At 44.2% G+C, this 15705-nt stretch overlaps 2 protein-coding genes and 1 long non-coding RNA gene across 6 annotated transcripts in view; 1 reads left to right on the top strand and 2 right to left on the bottom strand.

The window, feature by feature from the left end:
- LOC112640108 (PEST proteolytic signal containing nuclear protein) overlaps window positions 1–1880 on the bottom strand; it is an 18192-nt gene extending 16312 nt beyond the window's left edge. The window contains exon 1 of one of the 2 annotated variants that reach the window (XM_025415883.3): window positions 1723–1880. In XM_025415883.3, coding sequence (XP_025271668.1) covers window positions 1723–1849 — 127 coding nt within the window. In that variant the 5' untranslated portion in view covers window positions 1850–1880. The remainder of the gene's footprint in view (window positions 1–1722) is intronic. The other variant, XM_025415892.2, reaches the window with a different exon arrangement.
- On the top strand, window positions 1098–14238 carry LOC118353203 (uncharacterized). 3 transcript variants are annotated; one of them, XR_007408059.1, is made up of 4 exons: window positions 1098–1221; window positions 3566–3669; window positions 12940–13120; window positions 13803–14238. It is a non-coding gene; the product is annotated as an uncharacterized LOC118353203 (long non-coding RNA). The 3 variants fall into 3 exon arrangements; XR_004811670.2 differs by lacking the exon at window positions 1098–1221 and adding an exon at window positions 3942–4119 and having other exon boundaries at window positions 3043–3669; XR_004811671.2 differs by lacking the exon at window positions 1098–1221 and having other exon boundaries at window positions 3053–3669.
- On the bottom strand, window positions 12776–15705 carry TRMT10C (tRNA methyltransferase 10C, mitochondrial RNase P subunit). Its single transcript, XM_049105614.1, has 2 exons — window positions 15515–15705; window positions 12776–14181 (listed from the first exon to the last, which is right to left on the bottom strand). Exons 1-2 carry the CDS (start codon window positions 15557–15559, stop codon window positions 12904–12906), a joined length of 1323 nt encoding a protein of 440 aa, XP_048961571.1. The 5' UTR covers window positions 15560–15705; the 3' UTR covers window positions 12776–12903.

The following is a 15705-nucleotide window of genomic DNA, read 5'->3' as shown; positions in this document are numbered from 1 at the left end:
CAAGTAACTAGCTTCTCTAACTGACATAAATTCATTCGCAACTACTTATTAAAAAAAAAAAAAAAAAATCACAGTTTCAACTTATCCGGGTGTTCAACAGGAACTAAAAATCGGCTGGGAAGAGCCCCTAAGACAAGTTTGAGAGTGTTTCACAATAGTGCCAACTTGCCACAAGATTTGCAATGCAGCGATTCCATAGTGTTAAATGTTTTAGCTATGATTTCTCTGTACAAATTCATTAAAAAATATCTTGACATTCAAAAATGGTTTATATGCAACATCACGATTTTCTTGTACAGGCAGGCACATCCAAGGCAAATTATGATGAAGTCAGTAAGGGGTGGGTAGTACTTATTCTAAATCACCCACAGGGATACCATAATTTTTGATCCCAATCACCCCAGTTAATTGTGCACTACCACCCCACATACAAAAACAGGCTACAACGGAAACACCAACATTCCTACTACACGTCTAATTATCCCTCGCGGGGCGGGGGGGGTACATTACACAGTCCAGTTACGCTGACACTTAAGGTGCGTGTGGGCAACACATCAACACATGCTCTCGAGACGCTTAATAAGCCACGCTCCAAAGTTAAAAGGCTGTCTAAAAGCCAGTTAAGATTCTTTAGGTTACACATCTTTGTTTTTCCTCAAACTACTCATTTAAAAAAAAAAAAAATGTGATTTTACTCAATGACTTCCAAGACGATGTTTGGGGGGACCTTATGGGATAGTCCTACATGGTTTAAGTCGCTGTTTAGTGAACAGAGAACCCTGCGCTTTCCTCAGTTTTTGTGGCCAAAAGGCAGTTCACCTCTACACGTCAGGCTAGTGACGTCCTCCTGACTGCCTTCGCACGCTATTCATCTTCGGTGTTTTCTCAAACTAAATACTTGAGGGGTAAGATGGGAGGGAGTCAGGACGGAAAGGAAAACGTTTCTAAGGATGTCCTGACCGCGCCGCACGTGCCGAGGTACCCGCCTCGCTACCACAAAGGGGGGCGGGGGCCTGGAGAGACGCTGCCCCCCCGCGCTCGGGGACCGGGCGGGGGGGGGGGCAGGCCGGGGGGGGCAGGCGGGGGCGCCGCCACAGGACGCGCCACGCGCGGGTGGAGCCGCCCGACCTCGGCCCCGCAGCTGGCGGCCGAGAGCCTAACTCGGGGAAGGCGGTGAAACCCTAGCCCTAGGCCCGCGGCGGCCACCGGCGGGCGGCAAAGGTCCGTCTCCGCGCCGCCCCGCCCCGCCTCACGGCGGCATCGGCCCGGAGCTCGCGGGGGCAGGCCGGGGCCGCTCCACCTCCGGGCCGACAGGGAGAAGCGAACGGACTACTGCGGGGCCTGGGGCCGGCGCGGCGGCCACGGCCGGGGACGCGGCCCGGGCGCGCGCGGAGCCGTGCGCGGTCGTCTGCGGTGCGGCGGCGGCTCCCGCGCGGCCGCTGCGGGTCCCACCCCGAGCCCGAGCCCCCTCCGGGCACCCCTGTCCCTCCTCCTCGGAAGCGGGGCCTCCGCGGGGGCCGGCTCTGCCCCGGCAAGGAGGCGAGGTGGGCCCGGATCCCGGCGGGCCGCGCCGGGCGTGCCCGGGTGTCGCCTGGGCCCAGCACCTGGCCGGGCGAGCGCCAGACCCGCCCGTGCTCGCCCCCGTCCTACCCCCCACCCCGGGGAGCCCAAACAGAGGCCCAGAGCACCCCACGCAGCCCGCGACGCTGGGGTTGTGTTCACCTCCGGCGGCTCCAGCTCGCTGCGGTTTCTCGGGCTTCTCCTCTCCCGCCTTCCCGTCCGCCATTTTCCCCGCCGCGGCCTCCCCTGCAGCCACGCCAAGGACGTCACGGCCCCGCCCAGCCACCATTGAGTTTCGGAGCCGGCGGGCGAGGCGGCGGCCTAGAGCGGCCCGGGAAAGGCCGAGGAGGCCGTTTGGGAAACGGAAGCGGGTGTGACGTCGTCCCCCGGCGCCTCTGCAGGAAGGGCGGGAAAGGTTGGGCTGCGTGTCTCCGGAGGACGGCTCGGGGCCTGGCGGGACCTTGCTTAGGCTCCCGGGGTCCAGAGAAGTGGGAGCGTGACTCCGGGAGCGGCGGCGAGGTCTTGTTAAGCTTTCGGCGGACCAGGGTCAGACGACAGCTGAAGCGAGCCAGCTCCGTTCTGGTCTTTGTGGATCACCTGGGCTTTAAAAAAAAGGGGGGGGGAGGGGCCAGTGGGGGCGCCTGGCTAGCTCATAGGAGCGTGGGACTTGATCTTGGGTCCTGAGCTCCAGCCCCATGTGGGTGTACAGATTACTTAAGTGATTAAAAAAAAAAAAAGCGTCCTGGGGTGGGAGGATCAGTGTTTATGGAGCGCCCTCTCGTGTCCTGCGTCTTGTTCAGTCCCCACCACTGTTCAGTGCAGGATTACCCGCTTTTTAACTAGGAGAATTGAGGCTAAACGGATAATTTGTCTAAAGTCACGTAGTCAGGGGATCCCTGGGTGGCTCAGCGGTTTAGCGCCCGCCTTCCGCCCGGGGCCTGACCCCGTGGTCCCGGGATCGAGTCCCGCGTCGGGCTCCCTGCGTGGAGCCAGCTTGGAGGCTGCCCTATAACTTTTTAAATGGAGATATAAACACTTTTATGGCATTTTTATGTGATATTATTTATTTGTAGATGCCTTTATTTTTGAGTGAGGAAAATGAAGTTCAGAGAGGTCATATACAGCTATGTAGAAGCAGATTCAGTTCCATATATTGCGTTGTAGAAATTAAGCTTAGAAGATAATCCATTCGCTTGTCAATTCCAGGAGATTATATGGTGCTCATCTTGCATAGCATTGTTTCCCCAGGACCTAGATTACACCAGTTTCAACAAATATTCATTGAAGAGATGGGTGCAAGCTTCAATAACCCTCTGCAAATGAGTTAGGCAGTGTAGTGCAGGGCAAAGAGCAGCAGTATTGCTTTAGACAAAAGTGAATTTAAACTGTAATTCTGGGGCACCCGGATGCTCACTCAGTTGAGTGTCGGCCTTTGGCTGGGATTGTGATTGGGCGGGGGTGGGGGTGGGGGGTTTCCTGGTCAGGGGGGAGCCAGCTTCTCCTCTCCTGCTCTTCCTGCTAGTGCTCTCACTCTCTCTCAAATAATCTTTAAAAAATTAAAAAAAAAAAAACAAAACTGTAGCTCTGCCATTTGCTAATTCTGTGAGTTTGAACTGAACAATTTTATTGAAAATGTTCAACTATAAAAATGTAATATAGGATTTCTGAGAAGATTAAGCAAGATAATACTGGTAAAAATTGTAATACAGAGTGCTTAGCTCATGATGGGCATTTGCTTAGCAGTACCTATTAACCTCTAAAGAGCTATTCAAATAATGATTTAAAAAGCTGGAAATAGGAGGTAATATGAGCAACTATTATTTTAATTTAGATGTGTGAGATGGCAGCTAGGATATTCAACATTTGTTCATGTCTGCTATATGCCAAGTATACTTGCACAGTTTGCTATGCATAGTTTGATAGTTTTTAACATGAAATCAGGTGCATTAAATTATCACAACAACCCCATGAATTTAGTGCTACTATACTCTCATTTTTACGGAAGACGAAACTGGGACACTGAAAAGGCAAGAGACGAAACAAACTTGGAATTCAGGCAGAGAGCTACAACAAAACCAGAGAGGAAAAGTAGCCAATCAGAGTTTCACTGTGAGTATATTCTTTTATTTATTTAGGGTTTTCTTAGTGTAATTGACACACAATGTTAAATTCGTTTCAAGTGTACAACACAGTGGTTTGACAAGTCTACATTATGTGATGCTCACCACAAGTGTAGCCACCATCTGTCCCCATACTATGCTGTTACAGTTATCACTGACTGTATTCTTTATGCTGGGCCTTTTATTCTTGTGACTTACTCATTCCATGACTGAAGCCTCTATGTCCCACCATGAGTCGTGGTTTGTTGTTGTTGTTTTTAGGGAGGGACGTGGGGAAAGTCAAGGAAGAGTAAGAGAGAGGATCCCAGGCAGGCTCCATGCCCAGTACAGAGCCTGACGTGGGGCTCAATCTCCAACCCCAAGACCATGAACTGAACAGAAACCAAGTGTCGGATAGTTAACCAACTGAGCCACCCAGGCGCATTGCCCTGCCCCACCTGTGAGTAGATTCGTAATATAGCTTTGGAATCTTACTATATTTCCCTATAACATCCTCAAATTTCCGTATACATCAGAATGACCAGGGCCTGTTAATAAAACGCAGTTGAAACTCTGGTATCGGGATCCCTGGGTGGCGCAGTGGTTTAGCGCCTGCCTTTGGCCCAGGGCGCGATCCTGGAGACCTGGGATCGAATCCCACGTCAGGCTCCCGGTGCATGGAGCCTGCTTCTCCCTCTGCCTGTGTCTCTGCCTCTCTCTCTCTCTCTCTGTGACTATCATAAATAAATAAAAATTAAAAAAAAAATTTAAAAAAAAAAAAAAAGAAACTCTGGTATCACTGCCAGAGTTCTTGATTCAGGTAGACTCAGCGGGGCCCCCAAATGCACATTTCTAACCATTTCCCAAATGATGTGGATCCTGCTGGACTGGGGACCACACTTAGAGAACCACTGCCCTAATAAATTCACTTTCTTAGACTATTTTTACATGTTCTCTGCTCTCCAAACTTTTTTGGAGAGTATTTACTCTCCCCCTAGGTCGATGATTTTGCTCCTTATTTTCATGGAGAAAATAATAGAAATCAAAACAGAACTGCATATTCTCACCATCTCTGTGGTGTGGTACCTGCATTTGTACTTAAATTTTTTCTTCTCTGTTACTTATGCAATAGATCCCATCCTCTTGTTTACACACAAGAGCATCACTCCTCTCACTCCACTGTTTCGTCAGATCATCAGATTATCCTCCATAACTGGATCATTCCCAACAGCATACATACATGTTTTCATATCTCTCATCAAGAAAGAAGACTTCTTTTGATCTTGTGTCTTCCTCTAGCTTGGTACCATTTTCCGTCACATGGGAACTCTTTGAGAGGATTGTTTATACTCACTATCTCCAATATCTCTTTGGTATCTGGTACCTCCTGTGGTACTGTGGTACCCAGAACCTTCTTCCAAACCACTGTTCTTTCACTTTTGTGACTGCAATAGTTTCCTAACTGGTCCCCCTTGTAGAATCTTGTCTCAATACAGCAACCAAAGCAGTCCTTTTAAGATGAATCTGATTCATCCACTAAAGAAAATTCTAAGTACTTGTTATGTGCTAGGACCCCAGGAATACAGCAGTGAATAAATCAGGGAAAAAAAAAAAAATCCCTGCCCTCAGTCAGCCTCAGTGGCTCAGCTTTAGTGCTGCCTTCAGTCCAGGGCATGATCCTGGAGACCTAGGATCAAGTCCCACGTCAGGCTCCCTGCATGGAACCTGCTTCTCCCTCTGCCTATGTCTCTGCCTCCCTCTCTCTCTCTGTGTCTCTCATGCATAAATAAATAAAATCTTTAACAAAAAAATCCCTGCCCTCATGTATTCTAATTCTTTTTTAAAAAATATTTGAGAGATGGAATCCCTGGGTGGCGCAGCAGTTTGGCGCCTGCCTTTGGCCCAGGGCGCGATCCTGGAGACCCGGGATCGAATCCCACATCGGGCTCCCGGTGCATGGGAGCCTGCTTCTCCCTCTGCTTATGTCTCTGCCTCTCTCTCTTTCTCTCTCTCTGACTATCATAAATAAATAAATAAAAATAAAATTAAAAAATAAAATAAAAAAATAATTTGAGAGAGAGAGAAAGAGAGTGAGCAGGGGCAGGGACAGAGAGAGAAAGAGAGAGGGAGGGAGAAGCAGATTCACACTGAGCAGGCAGCCTGATGCAGGTGGGTCCCAGGACCCCGGGACCATGACCTGAACCAAAGGCCAATGCTTAACCAATGAGCCACCCATGTGCCCCCTAATTCTTCTGTTATAACATCAAGAATATGTCATTTCTTAAGATTTTATTTTTTTAATTTTTATTTATTTATGATAGTCACAGAGAGAGAGAGAGGCAGAGACGCAGGCAGAGGGAGAAGCAGGCTCCATGCACCGGGAGCCCAACGTGGGATTCGATCCAGGGTCTCCAGGATTGCGCCCTGGGCCAAAGGCAGGCGCCAAACCGCTGAGGCACCCAGGGATCCCGAATATGTCATTTCTTTGTTCAGGACCATCTGATCTTCCCATCTCATTCACAGTAGAGACCAAAATTCTTAGGATGGACTAAGAGGCTTATATGACAGACCTGCAGCTACTCCTCTAACTTCATCTTCAGCTTTCTTTACCCACTCGGTTTCAGCCACACTAGCCTGCTTGTACCTTGAACCCTCAGGCTTTTGCACTCAATCTTTCCTTTACTTGGAACTCCATCCATGTCTCCATAGCTTACTCTTTCGTCCTTCAGGTCTCTGTTTCAGTGTCATTTTATCAGTCTTTGTGCAAATTAGAAAAGGGATACTCTTTTATTGGATACGATCCTTTAAGTACATGGCTTTTTTTTTTTTTTTCTTTTTTTTTTTTAAAGTACATGGCTTAAAGGCAAATAATGCCTTAGTCTGAAGAAAATGATGTTTCTTCCTTCTAGCAAACATGGCCCTGCACCAGAGTGCATGGCTTGGAGAGGTGTGCAATGAGCAACCTGCTTAGAAGGTATACCTCAATCACCTTTTATAAGATAGTAATGCCACCTCACCCCAGCATTCTGCTTCCTTTCTTAACCTTGCTAAAGTTAATTTGATGTCAGGCAAGACCCACAAAATGGGGGCTTGATCCAGTGGCCCAGTCCAAGTCACAAGTCTAAACCTAAGTCAACCTGCACTTATGGGAAACAAAAGTGCCAAGAAAATCTAACATAGACCAGTCACAGACCTCAGCTTTCGCTAGTTTATCTTACCTGAGAAAAGACCTCTTAGCTCTGTTTTTGAATTGCCCCTTCTGATGCTCTATAAAACTCTCTCTTGCCCCGAATCTCTCTGAATAGTGTACCACTGCTGTTAGGCACTGTACTCCCCCAATCCATGGATTGTTTTCCCTTGAATAAAGGACATCAAACTTGTTGCTAAATTATATTGTATTATTTTTGTCATTTGACAACCTTCGTTATCACTTATTACCATCTGACTTTTAACATATTTATGTCTGTCTCCTTTCTCTCACCAGAATTTTTTTTTTCTCACCAGACTTTAATATCCATGAAGGCTGGGAATATTTTGTTCACCACAGTATCACCAACACCTAAAACACTTTTAGGCACATTATAAGTGCTCAAATAAATATTTGCCGAATAAATGAGCCAATGAGGAAGCTGCTAAAGTGAGAAAAATCAATTACTGTGGTTTAGAATTCAAGGGAGAAGTATTCCAAAGAGGGAAGAGTTCAGGGTGATATGCAACAGTTCATTAATTCGTATGAAGTGGCCACTGAATCTGGCTGTTTTGATGCAAACACAAAACAGCTCACACGATTATCAAGCGGTAGCCTACAGCTGCACTATTCCATGTGGCAGCCACTGGCTCCATTGACTATTAAGCACTTTAAATGTAGGTAGCACAAATGAAGAACTGAACTTTTAATATTACTTGATTTAAACTAAAAAAAACAGAAGCACAACTCTACTGTTTTGATAGGACTGCATTTTACTTTAAGCATTGAAAATTTGGCATTCAAGTTAAGATATGCTGTCACCATTAAAACACATACCGGATTTTGAAGGGTTAGTATATAAAAAGAGAACATGAATTAAAATCTCATTAGTTTTTATGCTGATTACAAATCAAAATGATAATATGTGGGCATATGTATTAATTAAAATATATTAAAGTTAATTTCACCTGCTTATTTTTAATATGACTACTGGGATTTTTTTTTTAATTTTTATTTATTTATGATAGTCACACAGAGAGAGAGAGAGGCAGAGACACAGGCAGAGGGAGAAGCAGGCTCCATGCACCGGGAGCCCAACGTGGGATTCGATCCTGGGATCGCGCCCTGGGCCAAAGGCAGGCGATAAACCGCTGCACCACCTGGGGATCCCTACTGGGAGTTTTAAATGCACATATGCTATTGAAAGGCAGTATGGGGAGGAAACAAAAACAGTGTTCTGAATAATTGCTTAAAGGAGCTGGCCTAGGTATTCAGAACTTAAACTGGGTAATATAGTACGGATAATAGTTAACAAGTAAAGACTTCTTTTTAAAAAAAAAAAAAAAAGATTTTATTTACTCATTCATGAGAGATACAGAGAGGCAGAGACATAGGCAGAGGGAGAAGCAGGCTCCATGCAGGGAGCCCAATGCAGGACTTGATCCCAGGACTCCAGGATCATGCCCTGAGTCAAAGGCAGGCACCAAACCGCTGAGCCACCCAGGCATCCCAAGACTTCTTTTAAAATTGTTTTAATAATTAAAATCTGGGAGGTTGGTAGCATGTTTGAAAAGAGCAGGAAGAGAGCTAGAAATGGTATTATATGAAAACATCTAATAGGTAAGAAGATAATTAGAACGTAGGCAACAAAAAATTACCTTCAAAGTGGATGAATATTATAAATCATTCAGTGTTTGAGATAAAAAGAAAAGCCACTACTTCCTACTTAGTGCCTGAGAAATCAGACTATTGTTTGGAGAAGTCGAAGCAGTATCTGGGGTTTTGTTAAGTTCCAAATTCCATTTGGAGAATTAAAATTGTATGAGTTCAAACTGTGAATGAGCATGCCCTTATGATTTATCTGCGTTGAGTCTTAGAAATCAGTTACACTTAGCTATTTGAAGATTTTATTTATTTATTCATGAGAATACACAGAGAGGAGAGAGAGAGAGAGAGGCAGAGACACAGGCAGAGGGAGAAGCAGGCTCCATGCAGGGAGCCTGATGTGGGACTCGATCCCGGGTCTCCAGGATCACCCTCTGGGCTGTGGGCGGCGCTAAACCGCTGAGCCACCAGGGCTGCCCTACTTAGCTATTTGGAAAGAAAATGATCGTTTAAAAAAATTTAAATTCTAGGGATCCCTGGGTGGCGCAGCGGTTTGGCGCCTGCCTTTGGCCCAGGGCGTGATCCTGGAGACCCGGGATCGAATCCCACATCGGGCTCCCGGCATGGAGCCTGCTTCTCCCTCTGCCTGTGTCTCTGCCTCTTTCTCTCTGTGTGACTATCATAAATAAATAAAAATTAAAGAAAATAAAAAAATAAAAAATTTAAATTCTAGTGTTATCCCAGTGAAATATCTTTTTTTTTAAGAATTATTTTTATTTATTTATGATAGACATTGAGAGAGAGAGAGGCAGAGACACAGGCAGAGGGAGAAGCAGGCTCCCATGCCGGGAGCCCGACGCGGGACTCGATCCCGGGACTCAAAAAATACACTCAAGGACAAACTTGCATATACTCTTAGAAATTCCGTATCGTTTGAACGTAGTCTCAATTAGATAATTAGTGAATATTTACTTAGCATTTATGAGCCAGACTCCATATTAGATGTTTTATGAGTAAGAACTATTTCTAATCTTTTCATAGATGAGGAAAACTCAAATTTCAAGAGATTAAACAATTCAGGTGTCAGAGCTGGAACCCGGGGTACTCCCTGGGCTGGGACTTGGCAGATCAGTAAGGTGTCCTAGGAGCCTCACTCTAGGTGCCAGTCCTGTCGGGAATCCTAAACCCTTGTTCTTAATTAACCACAGTACTATTTTATCTTTATTGTATCTCAAATGGCTCAAGTATTAGCACCTTGCCACTTGGTTGGGCCAAAGGTTGAAATTCATTCAGAACGCATTTATCACCAGGTCTGAGTCTACACATCGTTTTCTGAAGGCCTCTCCAGATCCCACTCACGAGTTTAGGTTAGGCATCCATTGTTTTTCCATTGCACTTCATACTCGCCTTACTGTAGAGGACATAATTTATATTTTGAAAGCCAGGACTTTAGAGTGAGACATCTTTTGAATTGAGACTATACTTAAAGGCTGAATTTTGAGTACATTTTCCTTGTCCGTAAGAAAGATACTAAGCAACTGAGTTACAGATACTATTATAGCACCTATAACTTAGTTGTTTAAATAATTCGTATAAACTTCATATTGTTTGAGTAGATACTTAGTATTTGGTAAAAGATTAAATACTGCCTTGAGAAATGTATTGGACTGCACATCTCATGTTCATTCCCAGTTCAGAAACTAGGTAGAAGTAGTTGGCCATCCATCTCTGTTTTCCACGTTTTCAAAAAATTTAATGGAGCAGGTAGTCTACAATCAACATTTCCTAAAGTTCTTCTCTTAGGAAACAAATACACATTTTCTGAAGTATGTTAAGACTTACTAGGTAGCAAAAGGCAGAAATCCAACTCAAACTGGCTTTGCAAAAAAAAAAGGGGGATATACGAGAGGGATTACCAGAGTATAACATGAGGTTTGACCAACCAATAAAGGCTAAAGGCAAATCCACAGCTGGACCTCAGGGATAAATGGAAACAGGGATTTAAACAGCTCCAAAAACTGGTCTTATTTTCATGTAAGCTTCACTCTCTCCTACTACATAGCCGGTCTTGCTTTATAAAAAGGAAAGACACCATCAATTCCAGAGCTTCCTATCTGTCAAAGCCCACCATCGGATAGTGACATGGGTTTAGCTCTCAAATCCAAAAATCCCAGGAAAGGGTTCTGACTGGCTGATCTTAAAGTTAGATGCCCATCTCTAAGCTTGAATGAGGTGTCTCCTTTGGGGTAATCAGCTGTGGCCAGGATAAGCTCTGTAAAAATATGGCAGCTTCCATTCAAATCACATGGCTGAAGAAAGTTTTTCCTAGAAAAGCAAAGCTGGAGCGCCTGGGTGGCTTAGTCGGTTGTATCTGATTTCAGCTGGGGTCATGATCTCAGGGTCCTGGAATGGAGCCCCACATCCACAACCAGCTACCCGCTCAGCAGGGAATCTGCTCCTGCCTCAGCCCTCACTCGCAAATAAAACCTAAAAAAAAAAAAAAAAAAAAAGGAAAGTTCTCTATACTATAGTAGGGAAGTGCTAAGTGCTGTATGTAATGTTCATCAAATAACTCCCCCTTTTTTCTAAGAGGACAAGAAATCAATTTCACACACACCCCCAAAACCATTTTTTAATAATATAGCCAAATCCCATGATACACCAAGGAATGTCTTAACTTTTTGTTTAACCAAGATTCGGTTAAACAATAAATTTTAGTGCTTAACACATGCCCAGCATTGTACTAAATGTTACCTTAATAAGTGAATCACACCACCTGAAGTTTAAAATCTTTTATCGGTTTTTTGTAAAGACTTTATTCACGAAACACACACAGAGAGGCAGAGGCAGAGGGAGAAGCAGTCTCCTAGAAGGGAGCCTGATGTGGGACTCATTCTTCCGGTACCCCGGGATCAAACTCTGAGCCGAAGGCAGATGCTCAACCACTGAGTCACCCAGGCATCCCTCTGTATCAATTGTTGATGAAATGGTAGTTTTTGGCATTGTTAAAGGAATATTTTAGAAGGAAAATGGAGGGGCACCTGGGTGGCTTAGTTAAGCAGCCAACTCTTGATTTCAGCTTAGGTCATGATCTCAGGGTCCTGGGATGGAGCCTTGAATCAGGGGGCCTCTACCCTCAGCACGGAGTCTGCCTGAGGATTCACTCTCCCCCGACCCCTCCTCCTATCCTCTCTAAATCAATCAATAAATCAATCTTAAAGTAGGGGAGGCACCTGGGTGGCTCAGTTGGTTAAGTGTCTGCCTTCAGCTCAGGTCATGACCGCCAGGTCCTGGGATGGTCCTGAGCAGGGAGCCTGCTTCTCCCTCAACTTCTGACCCTCCCCCACTTCATGCGCATACACTCTCACACTCTCTCGCAAATAAAATCTGAAAAAAAAAGAGGGGTGGGGAATGGAGTCTGAGACTAAAAAATATTCACAAAAAAGCTACAGCAATAGTACAATTGTTTTACTGGGCTCAACAAACTTGGACAATTCATTTATTTTTTTATCTATTTTTATTTTTTTTTAAATGATAGGGGTGCCTGAGTGACTTAGTCACTTAAACATCCAACTTTTTTTTTTTAATTTTTATTTATTTATAATAGTCACAGAGAGAGAGAGAGAGAGAGAGAGAGAGAGAGAGAGGCAGAGACACAGGCAGAGGGAGAAGCAGGCTCCATGCACCGGGAGCCTGATGTGGGACTTGATCCCGGGTCTCCAGGATCGCGCCCTGGGCCAAAGGCAGGCGCCAAACCGCTGCGCCACCCAGGGATCCCTATCTATTTATTTTTAAAGATTTTATTTATTCATGAGAGACAGAGAGAGAGAGAGAGAGAGAGGCAGAGACCTAGGCAGCAGGAGAAGCAGGCTCCATGCAGGGAGCCTGATGTGGGACTCAATCCCAGGACTCCAGGATCACGCCCTGGGCCAAAGGCAGGCGCTAAATCGCTGAGCCACCCAGGGATTCCCATGGACAATTCTTTTAACTAAGACTATTATTTTTAGGGCAGCCCCAGTGGCCCAGCGGTTTGGCGCCTCCTTCAGCCGGGGTGTGATCCTGGAGACCCGGGATCAAGTCCCACATCGGGGTCCCTGCATGGAGCCTGCTTGTGTCTCTGCCTCTCTCTTTCTGTGTCTATGAATAAGTAAAATCTTAAAAAAAAAAAAAAAAGTATTATTTTTATAGTAAACAAAATATATTTCCAAAGTTTTGCAGAAATTTAATTAATTGGGGAAAAACACACTTCGGTTTGGAAAGAAAACCTTTAAAAGAAAGAAAAAGTGGAATTCCATTCAGGAAGAAATATACCAGCGGAACTGTATTTCCACCGTTTGCCTTTTCTCTTCCAGTTTTATTAACTGACATACATTACAGTATAAATTGGAGGCATACAGCATCATGGTTTGATTTACATATATTGTGACCATTTATTTAAGTTATCCAGTATTCTCATTTAAGCCACCTTTTCTGTGTGTGTATTTTTAGAGAGTCTTTTGGAAATGAATTAAAAGTCTTTGACCTCTTCAATCTGTTGACAAGCTCTTCTTGAGAAGACGGAGATATCTCCAGATAACCAGCATGTTTTCTCTTAGGAACAAACCTCAGAGCCTCTTCCCAACTACCAGTGTTTTTCAGGCATAACAAAATACGCATCATTTGATCTAAGGTGAGATTTTTGGTACCAGTATCCCACTGTAAATATCTATCTAATGGAAGGCATTCTGTTGCCAGCTTCAGCCGTTTTGCTTTGGCTAGGGATATGCCTTTCTGCGTTCCTTTATCAACAAAAGACCCCACCACGTAAATTTTATCATGCTTGAAAGTAGTCATAACATTGGGAGAATCTGCAGTTAAATATATAATACTATCCTTTGGGAATAAATCTACGTAAGACTTTTCTGTTGTTGTTAAAAGCAATTTACTCCATTTTTCTTCATAACGTCTAACTAACTCTTTATGATAAACACCACCTACTTGAAGGTTGCAGAAATAAATATGGAAAGGATCGACATCTCTTCTGTTCCATCCTTCAGATTCTAAAAGTTGGCAAACAGTATTCCGAAGTTCTTTTGGTTTCATATAGTTACCATAATCCATGTCAAAAACCAAAGGCTGCCCGAATTGCATGGCCTGAGCACCTTTCCAGCCCATGGCAGTGTCCATATTCCTATCCCAAAGTCGTAGAAATAGAAAGTTTTGCTGTTTATCTTCCTTAGTGGTTTCTAGCAGCTGGTCTTTTATTGCTTTTTCCTTTGTTGCTGCTTTCAATTCCTTTTTTGTTTGCCTAGCTTTTTTTGCTTTTTCCTTGATATATAAATATCTTAAGTATTTTTTCTTTGATGATTTAGAAACACATTCCATGGCAGTTTTGAGTTCTTCTTCACTGATGTGTTCTGGTACTTCTCTGCCAAGCAATCTCCACATCTCAATTAACTCCTTCATGGCAACTACAGGATCTTCATCTTTGCTACCTGAGTCAGCTGAAACATCTTGCACACTAGATTTCATCGTAATTTTCCAACTATCCAATTCCAGCTTTTCAGGAGGTGATGTACTCTCCTTATTGGGATAGGACACAGCTGGTATCTTGGAAGACAAGTATCGTTGCAGAACTCCTGAACATAAAACCCTTCTCTTCCTAGGAATGGTAAATGGCACCAAAAATCTGTCCAAAGATCTTAAGATGATACTACCATTCATTTTGAGGAAAACAGACATGTAAGACCCCTATAAAAGAAGCAAAATGTAATGCAAAGTTAGATAAAGATGTTTAAAACCTGTCAACTAATTGTGCAAGTATAAATTTGAGACCCCCAAAAAGCAACTGATTTTTGAAACACAAAGTAAGCTCAACGTTATTTGCTATTCCATTAATTTTTCCTAGACTCCTGTGGCCTAGAGCCTGTAATCACTCACCAGGCTAAAAGTTTAACTTATTTGGGTTATTTTAGACATGAATTTCACTATTGCTTCAGGGAAAAGAATACCTTGAAGATCTTTTTTAGATTTGTATTTAGGGGCCCAGGATAACAGTATTTCTGGGTAACAAAGTAATGTACTGCTGAAAGGGGGAGATCATGACACTGTATTCTTCTCCATTCTATACTGAGTCCGGATACAGACCCAAACACAAGATCCTTAACATAAGCAACACATCAAGACAAGAAGACGAAGGGCAGAAAAGCTAAAGAGGATGGCATCTACTGAAAAAAACCCTTAGGAGCTGCTTTATTAATGCTCTTATGTTTTCAAAAAAGAAACAGAGGAAGACCTACTTATTTAAAAACAAAATAGAGGTGCGTGGGTGCCTCGGTCCATTAAGCGGCTGCCTTGGGTTCGGATCAGCAATTTGGAAAGAGAAGGGAAAGAGAGTATCTTTTTTTTTTTTTTTTTTAAGATTTTATTTATTTGTTCATGAGAGGCAGAAACACAGGCAGAGGCCAAAGCAGACTCCCTGCAAGGAGCCTGATGTGGGACTCGATCCCAGGACCCTGGGATCACAACCTGAGCCGAAGGCAGATGCTGAGCCACCCAGGCGTCCCGAGAGATTTTATTTTTTTTTTTTAAGATTTATTTATTTATTTATTTATTCAGAGAGAGAGAGAGAAAGAGGCAGAGACACAGGCAGAGGGAGAAGCAGGCTCCAAGCAGGGAGTCGGATGTGGGACTCGATCCAGGGTCTCCAGGATCACACCCCGGGCTGCAAGCGGCGCCAAACCGAGGCGCCACCGGGGCTGCCCTCCGAGAGATTTTAATATGTTGATTTGAAGTGTTTCTTGTGTTGAATGGTGACTGAAGCCATGGAGATAGATTAGACCTCACATGTAAAATTTTAGATTGGAAAAAAAAAAAAAAAAAAAAGAGGGCTACAGACAGGTATTCATCCATTTGCTGAAGCCAGAAACTGGGAGTCATTTTATTACCGCCCTCACACCCACCATATATAATCCAGCGGAATTATAGTCCCTTTATTTTCTAAGTACATCTTGACTCCAGTCACTTCTTTTGAATCCCATTATCTTAACTGCATCCTCTAGCGTCCAGATCTGCTCTGCCTCACCTCTAACCCATTTGGAGTTAGTGCAAATCTGATCAGTGCACTCATATCGTTCCCAGTGTGTATTTGAAATCCATGGCTGCCAGGCTACATTGCAAACTTGGCTCAAAGTTTTCCACAAAACTTCAGCTACATCTCTAGTTATTCCTCATCTCAAGCTTCGCTGCAAGCATCCCTCCTACTAGTTCTTACAG

The sequence above is a fragment of the Canis lupus genome, chromosome 33, assembly GCF_003254725.2.
Source record: "Canis lupus dingo isolate Sandy chromosome 33, ASM325472v2, whole genome shotgun sequence".
Taxonomy (NCBI): Eukaryota; Metazoa; Chordata; class Mammalia; order Carnivora; family Canidae; genus Canis; species Canis lupus.
This window is presented reverse-complemented; position numbering and strand designations above follow the sequence as displayed.